Source organism: Theropithecus gelada, chromosome 3 (assembly GCF_003255815.1).
Source record: "Theropithecus gelada isolate Dixy chromosome 3, Tgel_1.0, whole genome shotgun sequence".
In the NCBI taxonomy this organism is placed as follows: domain Eukaryota; kingdom Metazoa; phylum Chordata; class Mammalia; order Primates; family Cercopithecidae; genus Theropithecus; species Theropithecus gelada.
Genome location: NC_037670.1, coordinates 64887686 through 64903443, shown reverse-complemented (window position 1 = coordinate 64903443; position 15758 = coordinate 64887686). Strand labels below are relative to the sequence as shown.

At 40.0% G+C, this 15758-nt stretch overlaps 1 protein-coding gene across 1 annotated transcript in view; it reads left to right on the top strand.

Moving 5' to 3' along the window:
- ABCA13 (ATP binding cassette subfamily A member 13) overlaps window positions 1-15758 on the top strand; it is a 505863-nt gene that overhangs the window by 40499 nt on the left and 449606 nt on the right. The window contains exons 5-8 of the mRNA XM_025379476.1: window positions 1707-1735; window positions 7337-7500; window positions 9917-10047; window positions 14331-14464. Of these exons, the coding sequence (XP_025235261.1) occupies window positions 1707-1735; window positions 7337-7500; window positions 9917-10047; window positions 14331-14464 (458 nt within the window). The remainder of the gene's footprint in view (window positions 1-1706; window positions 1736-7336; window positions 7501-9916; window positions 10048-14330; window positions 14465-15758) is intronic.

The following is a 15758-nucleotide window of genomic DNA, read 5'->3' as shown; positions in this document are numbered from 1 at the left end:
CTGTGGAGGCTGTGGGAACCCAGAATGTTTAGAAAACGCTGAACTCTTGCCCGTGCTAAGCTGTCATTGTGAGTCTTTCACGGATGAGGCCAGCACTTGTAGATGGTTGTGGAGGGTGGAGCTGCATTCTCTCTCCTCAACCCCCTGGGAAGGCACCTTGTGCCGTGCACACCCTGCACAACCTTCAAAGGGCTGCAGACCATCCTGACTTTGTCTCTACAGTTACCTTCTCACCACTCTGCCTACTCCTTTACACTCTTTGGCTGTTGTCTTCCTTTCTTGCTTTCTTATTCTGTTTTAAGAATCTGTCTCCACTTTCTCCAAACATACACACACACACACACACACACACACACAAATTCCCAATTTGTTTCTTCCTTCTTGTATATTTGGGTTGGTCTTTTCCACGTAAGTAACACTTTGAGACTGGCCTTGGATGATTTATTTACTTTGAGTACAAGCCTTTTGGATTATTGGGGTGAATTATTCCCTAAACAAAAGCAATTTCTGTTCATTATAAAGAATATCCACATTATAAATGGCTTCATCTCATTTATAAATCTACAGTAGGGAAAGTTAGGATGGATAAAGATCTTAGAGAGTTTGGCTTACAAATGGAGAAGTTTGCACCTCAGAAATAGGCAGCCAGTTGCCTTTCTTCACATCCCTGAGTCATTGCCTACTGTGATATTTGTTAATAAATGGGGGCATTCAGTTAAATTTGAAATTTAAATAACAAAAATTTGTTACTATATGTATGTCCCAAATGTTACATATTTTGGTAAAAAATAATTTATTTCTAATCTGAAATTGAAATTTAATTGGAGGTGCTCCGTTTTAAATTTGCTAAATCTGATACTCTTAACTATACAGCTCCAACTATAATTCCTATGTAATTTTTTCTTTCTTCATGGAGTATATACAAAACCATGAAATAAAGAGTTTGGCAGTAACATGAAGAATGCACTTCCCAAGGCAGATGGCATTATGTGATATTTTGAAGAGACAAAATAGCACCTTTGTCCAGGATGGGGCAGGGCTGGCCATGGCCTCCCTGAAGGCTGATTTCACAATGGACCCAAAATGTATCAACAATAAACCAGAAGGGTTTCAAACACCAAATGATGGAGTTCTTATATTACACTCTATTATGGGATCATTCTACTTTTATAAAATTTGATCTTCAAATAAGGTTTTTAACATGCTGTTGAAAACATAATCAATTTGTTTTGAGATGAAGTCCCCACTTTATTTCTAGTTTTCTATTATTTGAACCATTTTCTATGGTATATGTAACTTACAATAATCTGAAAAATTATAATTTCACTTTTTTCTCTTCAAGTTTTTCCTTCATGTTTTTCTTTTATAAAAAATTTTCATTTATTCCCTCTATCCTATCCTGAATTTTTTCAAAGCCCAGTGAAATTAGATACTAATAAAATAATACAATACCCTTTGGCAAATTGTTGAAATTTGGTTTACCAGTTAAATTTTTTCCATGAATATACTTAGATTTGGAAATCTACTGTGATAGCTTTCTTCAGATAAATCTTATGAAGATAGATTTATTCTTCAATTTTGGTGTATTTGGCTTTTGGGCCAGGGCTCTTGAATATTCCATTTGACTTTAGAAGTAAAGTAGGCATTTAGCATGTGCTTTTTCATTGATGATTGAACTAATATCTCTTAAATCTTCTTTATTATAGATTCTTCTTATGGTTCCAGTTTTTTTACAGTAAGTATCTTAACAATAGTTTGAAAATTAGTCTTCAGAGACAGAATGGTTAAGTTTACAACACTGAAGTTTACATTCTCAAAGAATTATTTCTAATGACTTGACTTGTATAACAATTGTGTAGAAGCTGGATTTGAGAGAGCTAAGATCTTTGTAAATGTGGACTAAAAGACAAGTTTGAATTTTCTGAAGCAAGGTTCTGGGCCTGTGAAAAGCAGAGGTGAAACCTGAGGCCAGCAGGTGGTGGGCGATCCACAGAGTTGCTTTGTAAGATGGCTACAGAGTCTGTCTGATCCCAGGGATGGTCTGAGATTTGTGCTTGGTACATAAGCAGTGATTCCCTCGAGGCACGAAGCCCTCAGTTAAGGCACTAGTTATCAACAGGGGATGATTTTGACCTCCAAAGGATATTTGCCAATGTCTGGATGCATTTTTGGTTGTCACAACTGTGGACCAATGGGGAGGGTAATATTAGCCTCTAGTGGGATGAGGCCAGAGATGTCACTAAGAATCTTAGAAAGCACAAGACAGCTTCTACAACAAAGAATCATCTGACCCAGAACATCAGTAGACCGATTGAGAAATCTCAAGTTAAGGTGAAACCTTGACAATATTAAAAATTCTTCCTTGCTCATATTGCAGCACCAGACATTGACTGACTGTACAAGCCTTTGTAGTAACATCGCACTAACAAGCACATGTGTCTGTATCTGTTTAATTCTAAGAAAGATTTAGATAGCTCAAAAAAAAAATATATGCCATAAAACCATTCAGAGAAAAGTAAAAGAATAGGGGCCAGCTAATGAATCCTGGAATGAAGCAGGAATGTCAGTGTATCCATTAAATAATGACACTAGCAAAGAGGATTGAACAAACACTCATCTTGACTAGGAGCTTTCTGAGGCAACAGGCCAAAAGGAAAATGTGGGACACACACACTCAAAGTCTTACAAATAATGAAAGAACTTAAAAATAGAATAAAGCATCATTTAAATGATTACATTAGCATTTAAAAAAGAAATTATAACACTTGATGCTTGTGATGTTGTAGCTTAGTGATATAATCTCATATGGTTGTGACAAAAAAAAAAGATATAATAATTTTTGGAAAAGCAACTTGATTTTTTTTGCCCCTGTAATTGTTCTGAAAATTAATGTTATGTATAATACAATAGAAATAAAAAGCTGTATGCATAAAATGTTCATTGATAATGATGGATAATTTGAATTTCCAAGATAAGGTGACCTTGATGGCCTTCTTAGTACAGTCACTTCATAGATGGTATGTGGAAAATGAGTATGTTATTAGATCAAGTGCAAAAAACAGAGGACATTATCATATCCATCGTATGTTTGTGATGTAAAAACATTTTGGTACAAGGAGTGGAAGAAAAGTGGCTACAGGAAAGCAGTTCTATTTGTTACAATGAAAGATTTCTAGGTTGCTTTTTTCTTATAGAATTCTGAAGAAGATGTTATACTGTTTGATTTTCACTGAGAGTGAAATGGCTGTCTGAATAATCTGAGCAGAGGAATGGTGGGACTTGAGTTATGTTTTCGCAGGATTTCTTTGGACATTGCATCGAGCAGAGACTGACAGTAATCACAGTGGAAGTGGGAGTCCATGTAGGGAATCAGCTCATCCTTCTGTGCAACAAATGGAGGTCTTTTAGAACAGGCACACAGTTAGTGAGGGAGGTAGTGAGATGCGATGGTGGTTTTGATATATCTTGGAGGTAAAATCAGTAGGATCTGTTGATGAATGTGAGGTAGGTTATAAGAGAAAGAGAAGAATCAAGGATGACTCTATGTGGTTTGACCTCAGTTACAGGAAAAATGGAGTGGCTGTTTACTGCGAGTGGGGAAAGACTGAAACAGGTTTTTTCCGAGGGGAGGGGAGGAGAGGGTAAAAAGGCAATCAGAAATTGATTTGGGGGATGTTAGTGAGATATCCAAGTGGCATTGCCAAGGACATTGTGGGAGTTTCCAGCTTGGAGCTGAGATAAACTCTTTTGGCTGGATACATAAATTTAGAAAGTGTTGGTGCATAAATGACACTTCAAGGCCATCAAGGGAGAGTGTGTCGACAGAGCAGAGAAAGTGGGCTGAGCACCGAGCACTTGCATTTGAAAAAGAGTGTCAGGCAAGGAGGAAGAAGGTGAGAATGTGGGGTGTCATGGAAGTCCAGGAAGGCGATTTTCTAGGAGATGGGGATAATCCATTGTCTCAAGTGTGGCTGATTGATCATGTAAGAAGAGGATGGAGAAGTGCCACTGGGAGTAGCAGCATGGAATTCATTGGTGATGTTGACAAGAAAGTCTTTGATGGAATGATGAGGGTGAAAACCTGATTGGAGTGGATTTAAAAGAGAGTAGGGGCACTCTGGGCTCAGTGGCTCATGCCTGTAATTCCAGCACTTTGGGAGGCCAAGGCAGTCCAATCACTTTAAGGTCAGGAGTTCAAGACCAGCCCGGCCAACGTGGTGAAATCACTTCTCTACTAAAAATACAAGAATGAGCCAGGCATGTAATGGCGGGTGCTTGTAATCTTGTAATCCCAGCTACTTGAGAGGCCGAGTCAGGAGAATTGCTTGAACCTGGGAGGCAGAGGATGCAGTGACCTGAGATTGTGCCACTGTACTCCAGCCTGGGTTACAGAGCAAGACTCAGTCGAAAAAAAAAAAAAAAAAAGAAAAAAAAAAAGAAAGATAAAGAGAGAGAATGGGACAAATAAGTGAAGACAGAGAGTGTATATGACGCAAGATGGTAGGCTGTGAAGCAGTGAAGCATGGGGTGGAAGCTGCTGGGCATTGCAGAGGTCTTTGGTGTCTGCTCCCACCCTGCTGGCTCCCTAATTTCTCCCCAGCTAAGATGGACAGTTCCCCAAGAGCTCAGACTCCTGGTCACAGGGACGAACGTCAAACACGTGCTGAGAGTATTTTGTTTTCTGTTCTTCCCTGAAGTCAGTTCAGCTTGAGAGGGCAGGGGAGCTAACAATCCCATTGCAACCCACAGCTGGGGTAACCACCAGACTCACATTGCCTGGGACTGAGAGTCCCTTGTTCCAGAAAACATCTCAGTCCTGGGCAACTGGGGAAGGTGGGTCCAACTTTCCCCAGCAATGGGTCAATTCTGGGCAGCACCTTTGTTCCTGAGAGGTTTTGAGGATTCAAGCCAGCATGGTCTCTGCAGGCCCTTGATGGCTGCGACTTTTCCCTCTTTCCTGTCTCATTCTTTCCACCTCCTCAGCTCCTTCTTCCTGGTACCATTTCCTGAACAAGCCACCTATATACAAGTCCTTGTTGCAGGGGAACCTAAACAGAGACAGGAGATATGGATTTATTTTCCTTCTTTATTTTCTTTATTATTATTGTTGTTGTTGTTGTTGTTATTATTATTATTATTATTTTTAGAGACAAAAAATGCTCTGTCGTTGAGCTTCAAAATCCTGGGCTCAAGCCATCCTCTGGCCTCAGCCTCCCTAAATATTGGGATTATAGGCGTTAACCACCGTGTATGCCTGCCTGCCTTCCTTCCTTCCTTCCTTCCCTCCCTCCCTCCCTTCCATCTTTCTTCCCTCCTTTCCTCGCTCCCTCTCTCCCTGTTCAGTACAGATGGAACCATTCATTTTTTTCCCTAAATTTTTTCAATCAATGGTTGATTGAATCCAAGGATGCAGAACACACAGATATGAAAGACTGACTGTACTTCATTGTCTACTTTTGAAAAACAAGGTCATTCTTGTACGTAACCACAGTACAATTATTAGAATCAGAAAATTAACACTAATACAATAGAGTTATTTAACCTACAGACTTCTTCCAGATTTACCAGTTGTTCTAATAATGTCCCTAACAGCAAAAGAACATCTTGGATCATGTATTGCATTCAGTTGTCCTGTCTTTAGTTTCCTTTGTTCTGGAACGGTCTTTCTTTGTCTTTATTTCATCAGGATTTTCGAGTAGATCACTTATTTTGTAGACTATCTTTCAATTTTGGTGTTGTCTGATGTCTGCTCATGATTGCATTTGGGGTTTTGCACTTATGGCAGGAATAGGTTGTGTTTTTTAAGATGGCAGATAATAACATGCTGATAGGAATGAAACAATAGAGGGGAAAAGAGAAGAGAGTTGCTGGACAATACTCTTGAGGGGTGGGAGAGCAGGAGGGCTGAGCTCAGTCTGAGGACTGAACCACTGAATTTGACTGGGGATGGATTTCTTTTTTTTTTTTTTTTTTTTGCCAGAGGCATATATGATAGATTGTGAGAGGAGAAAAAAGTTGAGTGGGTATGCCAGGGAAAGGTCATCCAGGGATGGACCAGGTGCATGAGGGCAATGGGGACAAGAAAGAGTTGTTGGCAGAATGGAATATGGGGCCTGGTAGGGCTGAAGAGTCATTAGAGTTGGGGAACTGTAGAAAAGGAGTGGGGCTGGTCATCAAAAAGTGAGGTGCATAAAGTTGTAGCTATTGATAATGAAAATCAAGATTTTGACCAGAGAAATGGGTGGTTCAAGCAGGTGGAAAAAAATATCACTGGATGGAAGGGAGATCAAGTAACAGAAGGGATTTGAGGATCATTAGACATGGAAATTATTGAGAATGGTGGCTGAAGTCATGCTGAAAACATGGTAGTGTGCTGGAAGTCAGAACCAGAATCCTCCATAAATGGAAGGAGCTCATTCTGGGAGCTTCCCAGGACCCTGCTGAGTTCTGAGACCCTCTCTTCATTCCACTGAGAGTGGTGTGAGGAAGAGGGAGTGTGTCTTGTTTGGAGTAGCTGGATCTCTGGAGAACGCTTCTTTTTTTGTTTGTTTAACTCTATGTCATCTGAAAGATAAATGCTGTGACTTTTATGAGTGGTCTAAAATGGAGGATTCACTTTTATTGAAGGAATGGGAACTAGGCGACAAGAAGAGAGCCAGCAACTGTGGAGCTAGGAACACAGAGTGTGGGGGAGCTCTTACTGGGATGTCATGGAGCGTTGGGGTGTTTTTCTACCTAGAGAGAACATGCAGGCTCAGTGAGGCACTGGAGACCCATGTTCCTTCCATTTTTGCACTTAGCCATTCTTGGCATATAATAAGAAAGCCTCGGTTATCTACAGAAATCCAAAAGCTCTATACCACCGGGCCAGCTGCCTTTGCCTTCTGACCAAGCCACCAGTGCTCACTGAAATGTTGGGTTTTCTTGTTCATATTTGAACTACTCTCTTTTCTTTCATCATTTACATGTAAAGAACAGATCATTACATTCTTATCCAGGGTCTATGTCAAAGACTTTGTCGCTTCAAAAACTGTGGAAGTTGGTACAGCTTGTTACAAAAACTGGCCTTATTTTTCTTCTTACCCCATCCATACTTTCCCCCCTCCTTGTCCATATTTTTAAGCCATTTAAAAAAACCCTCCAACTGACCAGAATAGTTTTAACATTGTGTTCAACATAGTGGCAAATCTGTTTAATGTAGTGATATGTAAAGTGTGAGTTTCTACCAGGAGAACATTTGCAATTTTGTACCTTTGCAGCATCTGTCTCTCTGTCTTATTTACTTTATTAATAAAACTCTAGAGGGAAACTTTCGGTATTCTTTTTCCCCCATCAGATGGATCTCAATAAGACCGAGGAGGTAATATTGAAACTGGAAAGCCTCCACCAGCAGCCTCATATCTGGGATTTTCTACTGTTACTGCCAAGACTACACACAAGCCGTGATCATGTGAAAGACGGCATGGATGTTGCAGTGAACCTTCTCCAGACCGTTCTGAAGTAAGTGAAAAAGAAAAAACTTATCTAAGTATTGATATATTGTTTTTTTACCTTATTTTTAAAATGGGAAATAAAAATTAGTAATTGTTGGATTTAAAAAAACTTCACAATAATGTTACCTTGAAATGACAGAAGCTTCTGCACCTCCACGTCTGTCCCTCATCTGTCTGTGCACATATTTTATATATGGGCAGTGATGTTGTTCAGAGCGTGTGCCCCCTGATTTAAAAAGTTAGTGCCATGCTTTAATATTTCATATGTTGTTATAGTTTATAAATGGCCATTTTTAATGGCTGCAGCATATATCATTCTGGTAAAGTACTATATACCATAATTTACTTAATAAATTTGGCATTGTATTTTTGTTTTTTTCTAAGTTTTTCACTGTTAGAGATAGGCTTGAACGTAATAATTTCCACTAATTTCTTAAGAAATTATGCCATAGTTGCCCAACATAGCATTCAGAACTAATATGTTCAGTTGCTTCAGTTGTGTAATTCAGTGAGCTGGACATTGGTCTCCTATGCTGGATCTGACCTCCGTGTTACATGGGGTGACCTTTGGGAGCATCCCTTCCTGTGGTGGGCTTCTCATGCTTTAATCAGCATGGCCCTCTTTTATAAACAATTGAATTATTTTGTGTAAACCCATTGTATGAATAATGGGTTTTATTATTTTTCATTAGCAAAGATTTATATTCTTTTCTGATTTTTAACTGTTATTTATTCTATCTGCCATTGGTGAGAGCAACCCACATTGCCCTTAGGCTAGGACAAAAAGGGCCCTGTCCTGGGGGCTGTGCTTTGGGGAGGTCCCCACTGTGGCCTTCCCCGGACTGTGCCTCAGCTCATGGCTCAGAATGCCCATGGGGTGAAGGAGATGTGTCCACAGAGCCCACACACCCTGATTCCCTCTCACCCTGGAGTTCCCTAGTGTAATGGCCAGAGCCTGGTGAAGCCTCTTTCCTGGCCCCTCCTTCTGAGGGCAAGTCTTACCACTGGACTGTGCCTCCTCCAGCCCAAGGGTAGTCTAGGGATGGCTGTAGCCATTGGCAGGAGTGTAGGGTGGGAGGCATGGGTGCTGTTGGGCTTTGTAGGCTGGAGGACCTACCTATGCGCACTGAGGCCTCTTGAGGTACAGACCAAGCTGAGGATGGGGAGCACATAGGAGAGGAATGGGCTGAAGGCTGGGGCTAGGGACAGGTGCTCTACAAACTCCCACATTCTGGTGCATAACTCTGAGGATCAGAAAATTCTAAATTTGAATGTAGCTTTCAAAGTTGTTATGAAGATCTATTTGCCAATGTAGGAAAATGGAACATATTTTGATAGTTAGTTAGCTTGATTTATAACTTAAATATTTGAACATATTTGAAATGCTTCCCTTTTTATTCTTGCCCAAAGCTCTGACTGTGTTAGCAGTGAACAATGAAAATAATTGGGCTATTCTGAGAGACACAAAATTTAAAATGAGAAGATACTGATGACAGTTGTTGAACCATATCAGCTTCAGTATAAATTGTATTTCCATATTTTGCTTCAGTGGCATGACATCAAGAAAATCTGCATTCATAGAGACAAGTACTTGCAAGTGGTACCAGGTTTCAATGATATATCTTATAATCCTGGGATACTCTTCAATACACAAAGTTGTCATAAAAGATTTTTCCAGATGAAAATCTACAAGGAAATAATCTGTTTGGAAGCACAGCTTATGATTGTGTTGGTCTCATGTTGCTAAAATGCAGATATATTACAGCTTCTGTTGAGTGCATTTTCTAATCTACAAATCGAAGCGTATTTACTTATAAAATAAAATATTAGTATTTTAAAAATAAAATTATTATCATGTATATGTAGATTCTTCCTCACCAGAGCTCCTTGTTCTTTGAAAGAGTTTAACAGACACTGATCAACCCTTGACCTATTCAGATCCATAGGTTAAGACAGGGTGCAGGATTGAGGTACATGGTATTGCCCCCCAAATATTAGACTGATTATCTGAACTTGAAGCAGCCAGGCTGACTGTTTATTTGCTTTTCTAACATAGCAGCCCTTTGCATCCTGGTTGGCCTTATCAGCTGCCCTATGGCAGGAAGAATCAAGGCTGAGTATAAAATAACATTTATGGCAGAGCCAATGCAAACTTGAGTTCTGTGTCAAAGGCAGAGTGGAAGATGACCTAAGTTCTCAAGTGTTTCAAGAGAAGACCTTACCTCTTACATTTAGTTACTAGTTCAGGGAGTTAGGGTCACATTAAAGCCACCAAGAATGCTGACATGTAAATGGTCCAGCCACATCTTGCAACAGCACTAGGGGCCCAGTCCATGGGATGTAAGTAAACCTAGAATTGATGCTACTTGTTTTGCTAACTACCCACTCATATTGCTTTTTGTTTTGTTTTGTTTTGGTTCTAGTTCCTTAATATCCCTAGAAGATTTAGATTGGCTTCCACTCAACCAAACTTTTTCCCAGGTTTCTGAACTTGTATTGAATGTGACCATTTCGACACTGACATTTCTACAGCGACATGGAGTAGCAGTCACTGGTATGGGTGCCTTGTAGCTATTGCTATATTTCAAAACGTTTCACTACTTAAATTCATTGACAGTTGACATAGAGCTAAAATGATGTTCGAAATGATTTAATTAAAATTTCAAATTCAAAAAAGAATCAATTGTTTCTGTTAATACAAGACAAAAACAGAATACAAATTTGGAACTCAAAACTGAATTTGACTTTCTATCACTGTTGAAATTCTGCAGTCATTGCTAATATAAATGATATCTGAAAGTTAAAATTAACTGATTTTAAAATTCTTTGACTTTATTTCTTCTAATATTAGACCTATCACTAGTTCTGTGATTTTAATCTTTCCCTTCTCTAAGCTCCTATTGGGAGGAAATATTTTAAAAATGACAAAGTTAGTAAGAGGAGGCAGCTTGATGTGGACTTACAGAGTCCCTAACTAAATAAGCAGCCCTACTACAGGGGAGGGAATGGAATTATATAGCTCTTTTATTGACCCAGGATATTATTATTTCCTGAATTGCCAACTGAGCCTGAGCATTTTACTTTTAATTCCCTTCTTTTCTCTATTTTTCTATCTTTGGCTGTTTCTCTAAGGAAAATACAGTGAGAGAACAACAAAGTTGGAATTCATCCACTCATCCATCCATCCATCCATTTTTCCGTTCATCTGTCCATCCATCCACCCACACATCCATTCATCTATCCATCCATCCATCTGCCTACCCATTCACCCACTAAACAACCCATAAACCTCTTTACACATCTATCCATCAATTCATACATTAATCCATCCATCCATCCACTCACTCATCCATTCATCTATCCATCCATTCATCTATCCATCCATCTACCTCCCCATTCATCTACTCACCAACCCACCAATCCATTGATCTATGTATCCATCCATCCATCTATCCACTCACTTATCCATTCATCTATCCATCCATCTGCCTCCCTATTCACCTACTCACCAACCCACCAACCCATTGATCTATCCATCCATCCATCCATCCATCCATCCATCCATCCATCCATCCATCCCTCCCTCCATCCATCCACTCACTCATCCATTCATCTATCCATCCATCTATCTCCCCATTCATCTACTCACCAACCCACCAACCCATCCATCTGTTCATTTATTTATTAATTCTCTCATTGAATAAACAATGAGCACTTCCTATGAGCCAAACACTTCCCCAGACAGTGGGAATAAAAAACTGAATAACACGTAGTTCTTCAATGAGAACCCATGGACACAGGAAGGCGAACAACACACACCAGGTCCAGTCATCGGCTCGGGGGAGAGGGAAGGGAGAGCATTAGGACAAATAGCTAATGCATGCGGGGCTTAAAACCTAGATGATGGGTTGATAGGTGCAGCAAATCACCGTGGCACATGTATACCTATGTAACAAACCTACATGTTCTGCACTTGTATCCCGGAACTTAAAAAAAAAAAAAAAAGACATAGTTCTTACTTTCAAGGAAGTCATGTTTAGTAAAGGAGAGAGATATGTCAATAATAAAAAACAAACAAGCAAACAAACAAAAAACAAAGACAACAGAGTAAAGATCTGACATCTGCTTCAGGAAAAGCTTCAAGGAGGAGTTTTGAAGGGTGATTTGGACTTTATCAAAGAGATGAGGGAGCATTTCTGGAAAGAGAGAAGACTGTGTGAGCTACTTGGGCTTGCTGAGAGCCGTGAATGTTTGACATTCAGTGTGTCTGAGGTACAGTGGGCAGTAGCAGGGGGTGGCATAGAAAGGGAGCTCAGGCCAAAATACCAGTGGACATGGGAGCAGTAGAATTAGATCTGCATTATAGAAAGACACTTCTGGGCAGGTGTGAGGAGTGGATTGGAGGCACGCAGGTCTGGGGTTCAGGATCCTGGGATCAAGTCTTCCATCAGCCACTTTCTCCTGAGGTCTCAGTCTCCTGAACTATTATTATTATTATTTGAGATGGGGTCTTGCTCTGTCGCCCAGGCTGGAGTGCAGTGGTGAGATGTCGGCTTATTGCAACCTCTGCCTCCTGGGTTCAAGCAAGTCTCCTGCCTCAGCCATCCAAGTAGCTGGGACTACAGGTGTGCACCACCACGCCTGGCTAATTTTTGTATTTTTAGTAGAGACATGGTTTTACCATGTTGGCCAGGCTGGTCTCAAACTCCTGACCTCAGGTGATCTGCCTGCGTCGGCCTCCCAAAGTGCTGGGATTACAGGCGTGAGCCACTGTGCCCAGCCCTGAACTATTGTATAATGAGATTGTTATACACAGAAATTTCTATAATCCCATTCAGAATTTTGCTGCTTCATGGAGCAAACTAACATAAAACTCTCTATCGCCCCAAATTCCACCTGTTGCTTCTTTCTTCTTGTTGCTTGTGACTCAGCACAGTGAGACCCACATAGAAAGGTTTTTTTTTTTTTTTTTTTTTTTTTTTTTTTTTAGCTTTCTGTAAGAGAAAAAAGCTAGTTCATTAATGTTTAACTCCATTTTCAGGTTAGATTTGTTCCACTGGCAACTATTTCTTATGCTGAGAACAAAACCCAGAGGGTGGTGCGAGATGAATAAAACACCTCATCGAAATCTTCCCAGTGACCTTAATTTAACAAACTCATTTAGAAGCTCAAGTTTTTGTACATCATCCAAATTACAACAACCAATTTGCCTTACAATTGAAAATGTAATTACCATTAAGAATGTAATTAAAATAAACAATTTTCTATTAACTCTCCAGCGAGTCAAAGCTAAGGAACACTATTACAAAACATACTTTGAGAGGTAACTAAAAATTGTCTTCATGTCTCTTGTCTCCAAGATAAATTCTTTTGCCTGATGAGCCAATTCCAATGTGAGGAGGAAGGACTGAGTGGCCTCATGTGGCTTTAGGCTACTGGTCCAATTATGTTATGCACTGAAACTGTTAATCTACACATTCTGAATTCTCTGTTGTTTAGCAACAAATTTCTGAATCAAAATTGTCTTTCACTTTTTGAGAAAGATTTTGTACTTTTATAAATATGCCACACTGATGTCACTATTTTTTCTCTCCTTTCTGGAACACTGTGAGTAATTCTCATACCTTCTGAGACTAGTGGAGATTAATAGTTACAGCTCAGCTTCGGGAGCCAGATCATTCGGGTTTGAATCGGAGGCTTAATCTAACAAGTGGGACTCTAAGAAAAAGGGGACAATTACAGCACCTACCTCATAGTGTTGTTGGAGGACTAAGTGAGACCTCCCATGGTATATTCTTAGTCTAGGTCCTAGTACCTCTTCAACATACAATACATGCTTGTTTTAATCTCAGATACCAATCTTTTTTCCTCCCATGATGCCATGTAAAGGCAATCAGACTGGAAACAAAAAGTCTTGTATTTCTGGGATTTTCCCCATCTTTAATACCTTCCTGAAGTCCCCGTTCACTTGGTCTGTCTTTGTAAATGTCATGGATTGTGCTTTTTTTGTAGACCTCACTGCAATTATAAGGATCCTATGAGATAATGCATGTGAAAATGGTTTAATAGTGGCTGGCAGGTGAAGGGGCTCAGTCAATGAGTGTTGAATCATGATCTGCAACAATCTAGTTTCTAAATGAAGGTTCAAGGTTCAAACACAGCTTGAAATGTATGTGTTTTCATGTTTGCAGTTGCTGAGGCATACTCCCCAGAGATTTTGTTGTACCTTGAGAGTCTTGGATTTATATTTTGACTGTGTCACCTCTAGATAGTGCCATGGGTTTTTTGGGTAGCTCATGAATTTTATACGTTGATAACTTGAGTTAGGGGAACTTTTTCTTATGACTTCAAATAATTATTGGGAATATAGTTTTAAAGACTCCATAGTATTTTATGCTATGAATATACTATAATTTATCCTTTCCCTTGATATTAGACACTTAGTTGGTTTTCAATATTTTATCAGTATAGAACCTTTAAAATATTGTCACACCTTAATTTTTGTTCAGATATCTGATTAAGCTTCTTGAGAAAGATTTTTAGAAGTGAAATTATTGGGTTCAATGACTTGAATTTTATAAAGCTCTTGAAATACGTTTTAAAATTACCCTCTGGAAATGTTGCAACCATTTGTGCCAGGGAGCATGGGGCACTTCACCATTCTCTCTATAGCAGCAAGTGTTTATTCTGTTTGCTTTTTCTATTTGATGCCCCAATGGTGTTTGGTCTTCATTTGCTCTTCCTTTAGAGGTAAAAAGGTATTTTTTTTCTGAATTACATTAGACATATCAAAATATTCAAACAACTGATGGTGTAAATCTTCTGTTGTTCCAGCAGAGCCAGTTTACCACCTGTCCATGCAGAATATAATGTGGGATCCACAGAAAGTCCAGTATGATCTCAAATCCCAGTTTGGCTTTGATGATCTTCATACGCAACAGATCCTGAACTATTCAGCTGAACTAAAGGAGGTACACACGCTTGACTGCTTCTCACATCGCTGGGTCTTTCCTGGAGACTGGATCTAGAGCATGCTGCTGGGGCAGAGTGAGCGGGTGCCATGGGAGAGGCAGCCAGACAGGAGAGTTCCCCTAAAACCCGAGCTCCTTACACAGAAGACACCCCTGCTGTCTCCAGCTTTTCTAGAAGTGTCTCTTTCCTCTTACCATGTAGTTTTATCCCAGAATGGAAAGGCAGCTTGGAAGTAATATGACACCTGATTGCTCTGGGAACTAGCAGTGGGAGAGGCCAGGTCAAGTGAGGGTGTGAGATTCTGAAGACAGCGCTAGTGGGGTCCAGGTAGGAAGATGGCGTATCCCCACTGTAGTGAGTGGGGATGCAAGTGGGTGAATTTCCAGGTAAAGAGATAGTTTTCATTAGAGGAGTAGGATCTGTGGGTCATGAATGCCTGCTGGGTTCACCAAAGTTAAGCCTCTTCCCAAACTAGGTGAAATAAGGGGGTTGGACTGGAATATCCCCAAGACCCAGTTCACTGCTGGTATTGCTGAGGTTCCGGGAGGTATCTTTTAGTTACAGAGTCCCTTTTGTCACTCTGGCCCATTTGTAGGCACTTCTGCTTTGCATGGTGCAGGTCCAAGAACTATGCACCTGGAGCTTTGGTCCATAGACTCCACCTGCAGGGTTAGAGCATTTATGGTGCAGCTCCTGGGTCAGTGTTGAGCTAGGAATGTTTGGAGAGGACCCACTATCTTCTGTTAGGATCTCAGTCCATGCTGGGTGTGTAGATTTTGCTCACTTCTGTATGAGTTCCCCACAACCTGGTCTTCCCAGATAGCACTTTTCACATTTCAGTGCAGCTAGTTTGTGTTCAGACTGTTGCTTTCAATATTTAGACTCTAGATCTGTGCTCTCAGTCTGGAGGGTTAGATGGCTGGGCTGCAGCCAGCAGACCCTCTTGCTGGTTTGGTGTTTGAAAAATCAGTTCTGCCAGGTAGGTTTAGGCTTCACCACAGTATACTAAATTTTGTGCTTCTTGTATCCCTAGCATAATTTTATTAATCATCTCACAATTTTATGAACTATCTACCTACCACAGGACTTGAAATTGTGACCCTTGGGTTTTCTCATGGATACTGATGTAGATGGAATATGAAACCCCAGTTGGTTGACTTTTATTCTAGTTTTCTCCATCTTTATGATCTGTTTTCTCATTATATTATAGTTTGAGTAAGCTATGTAAAACTTTTACCTTAGAATGTTAAATATATTGAGATTAGAATTAAAAGGAAAATGATCAGAAAATAC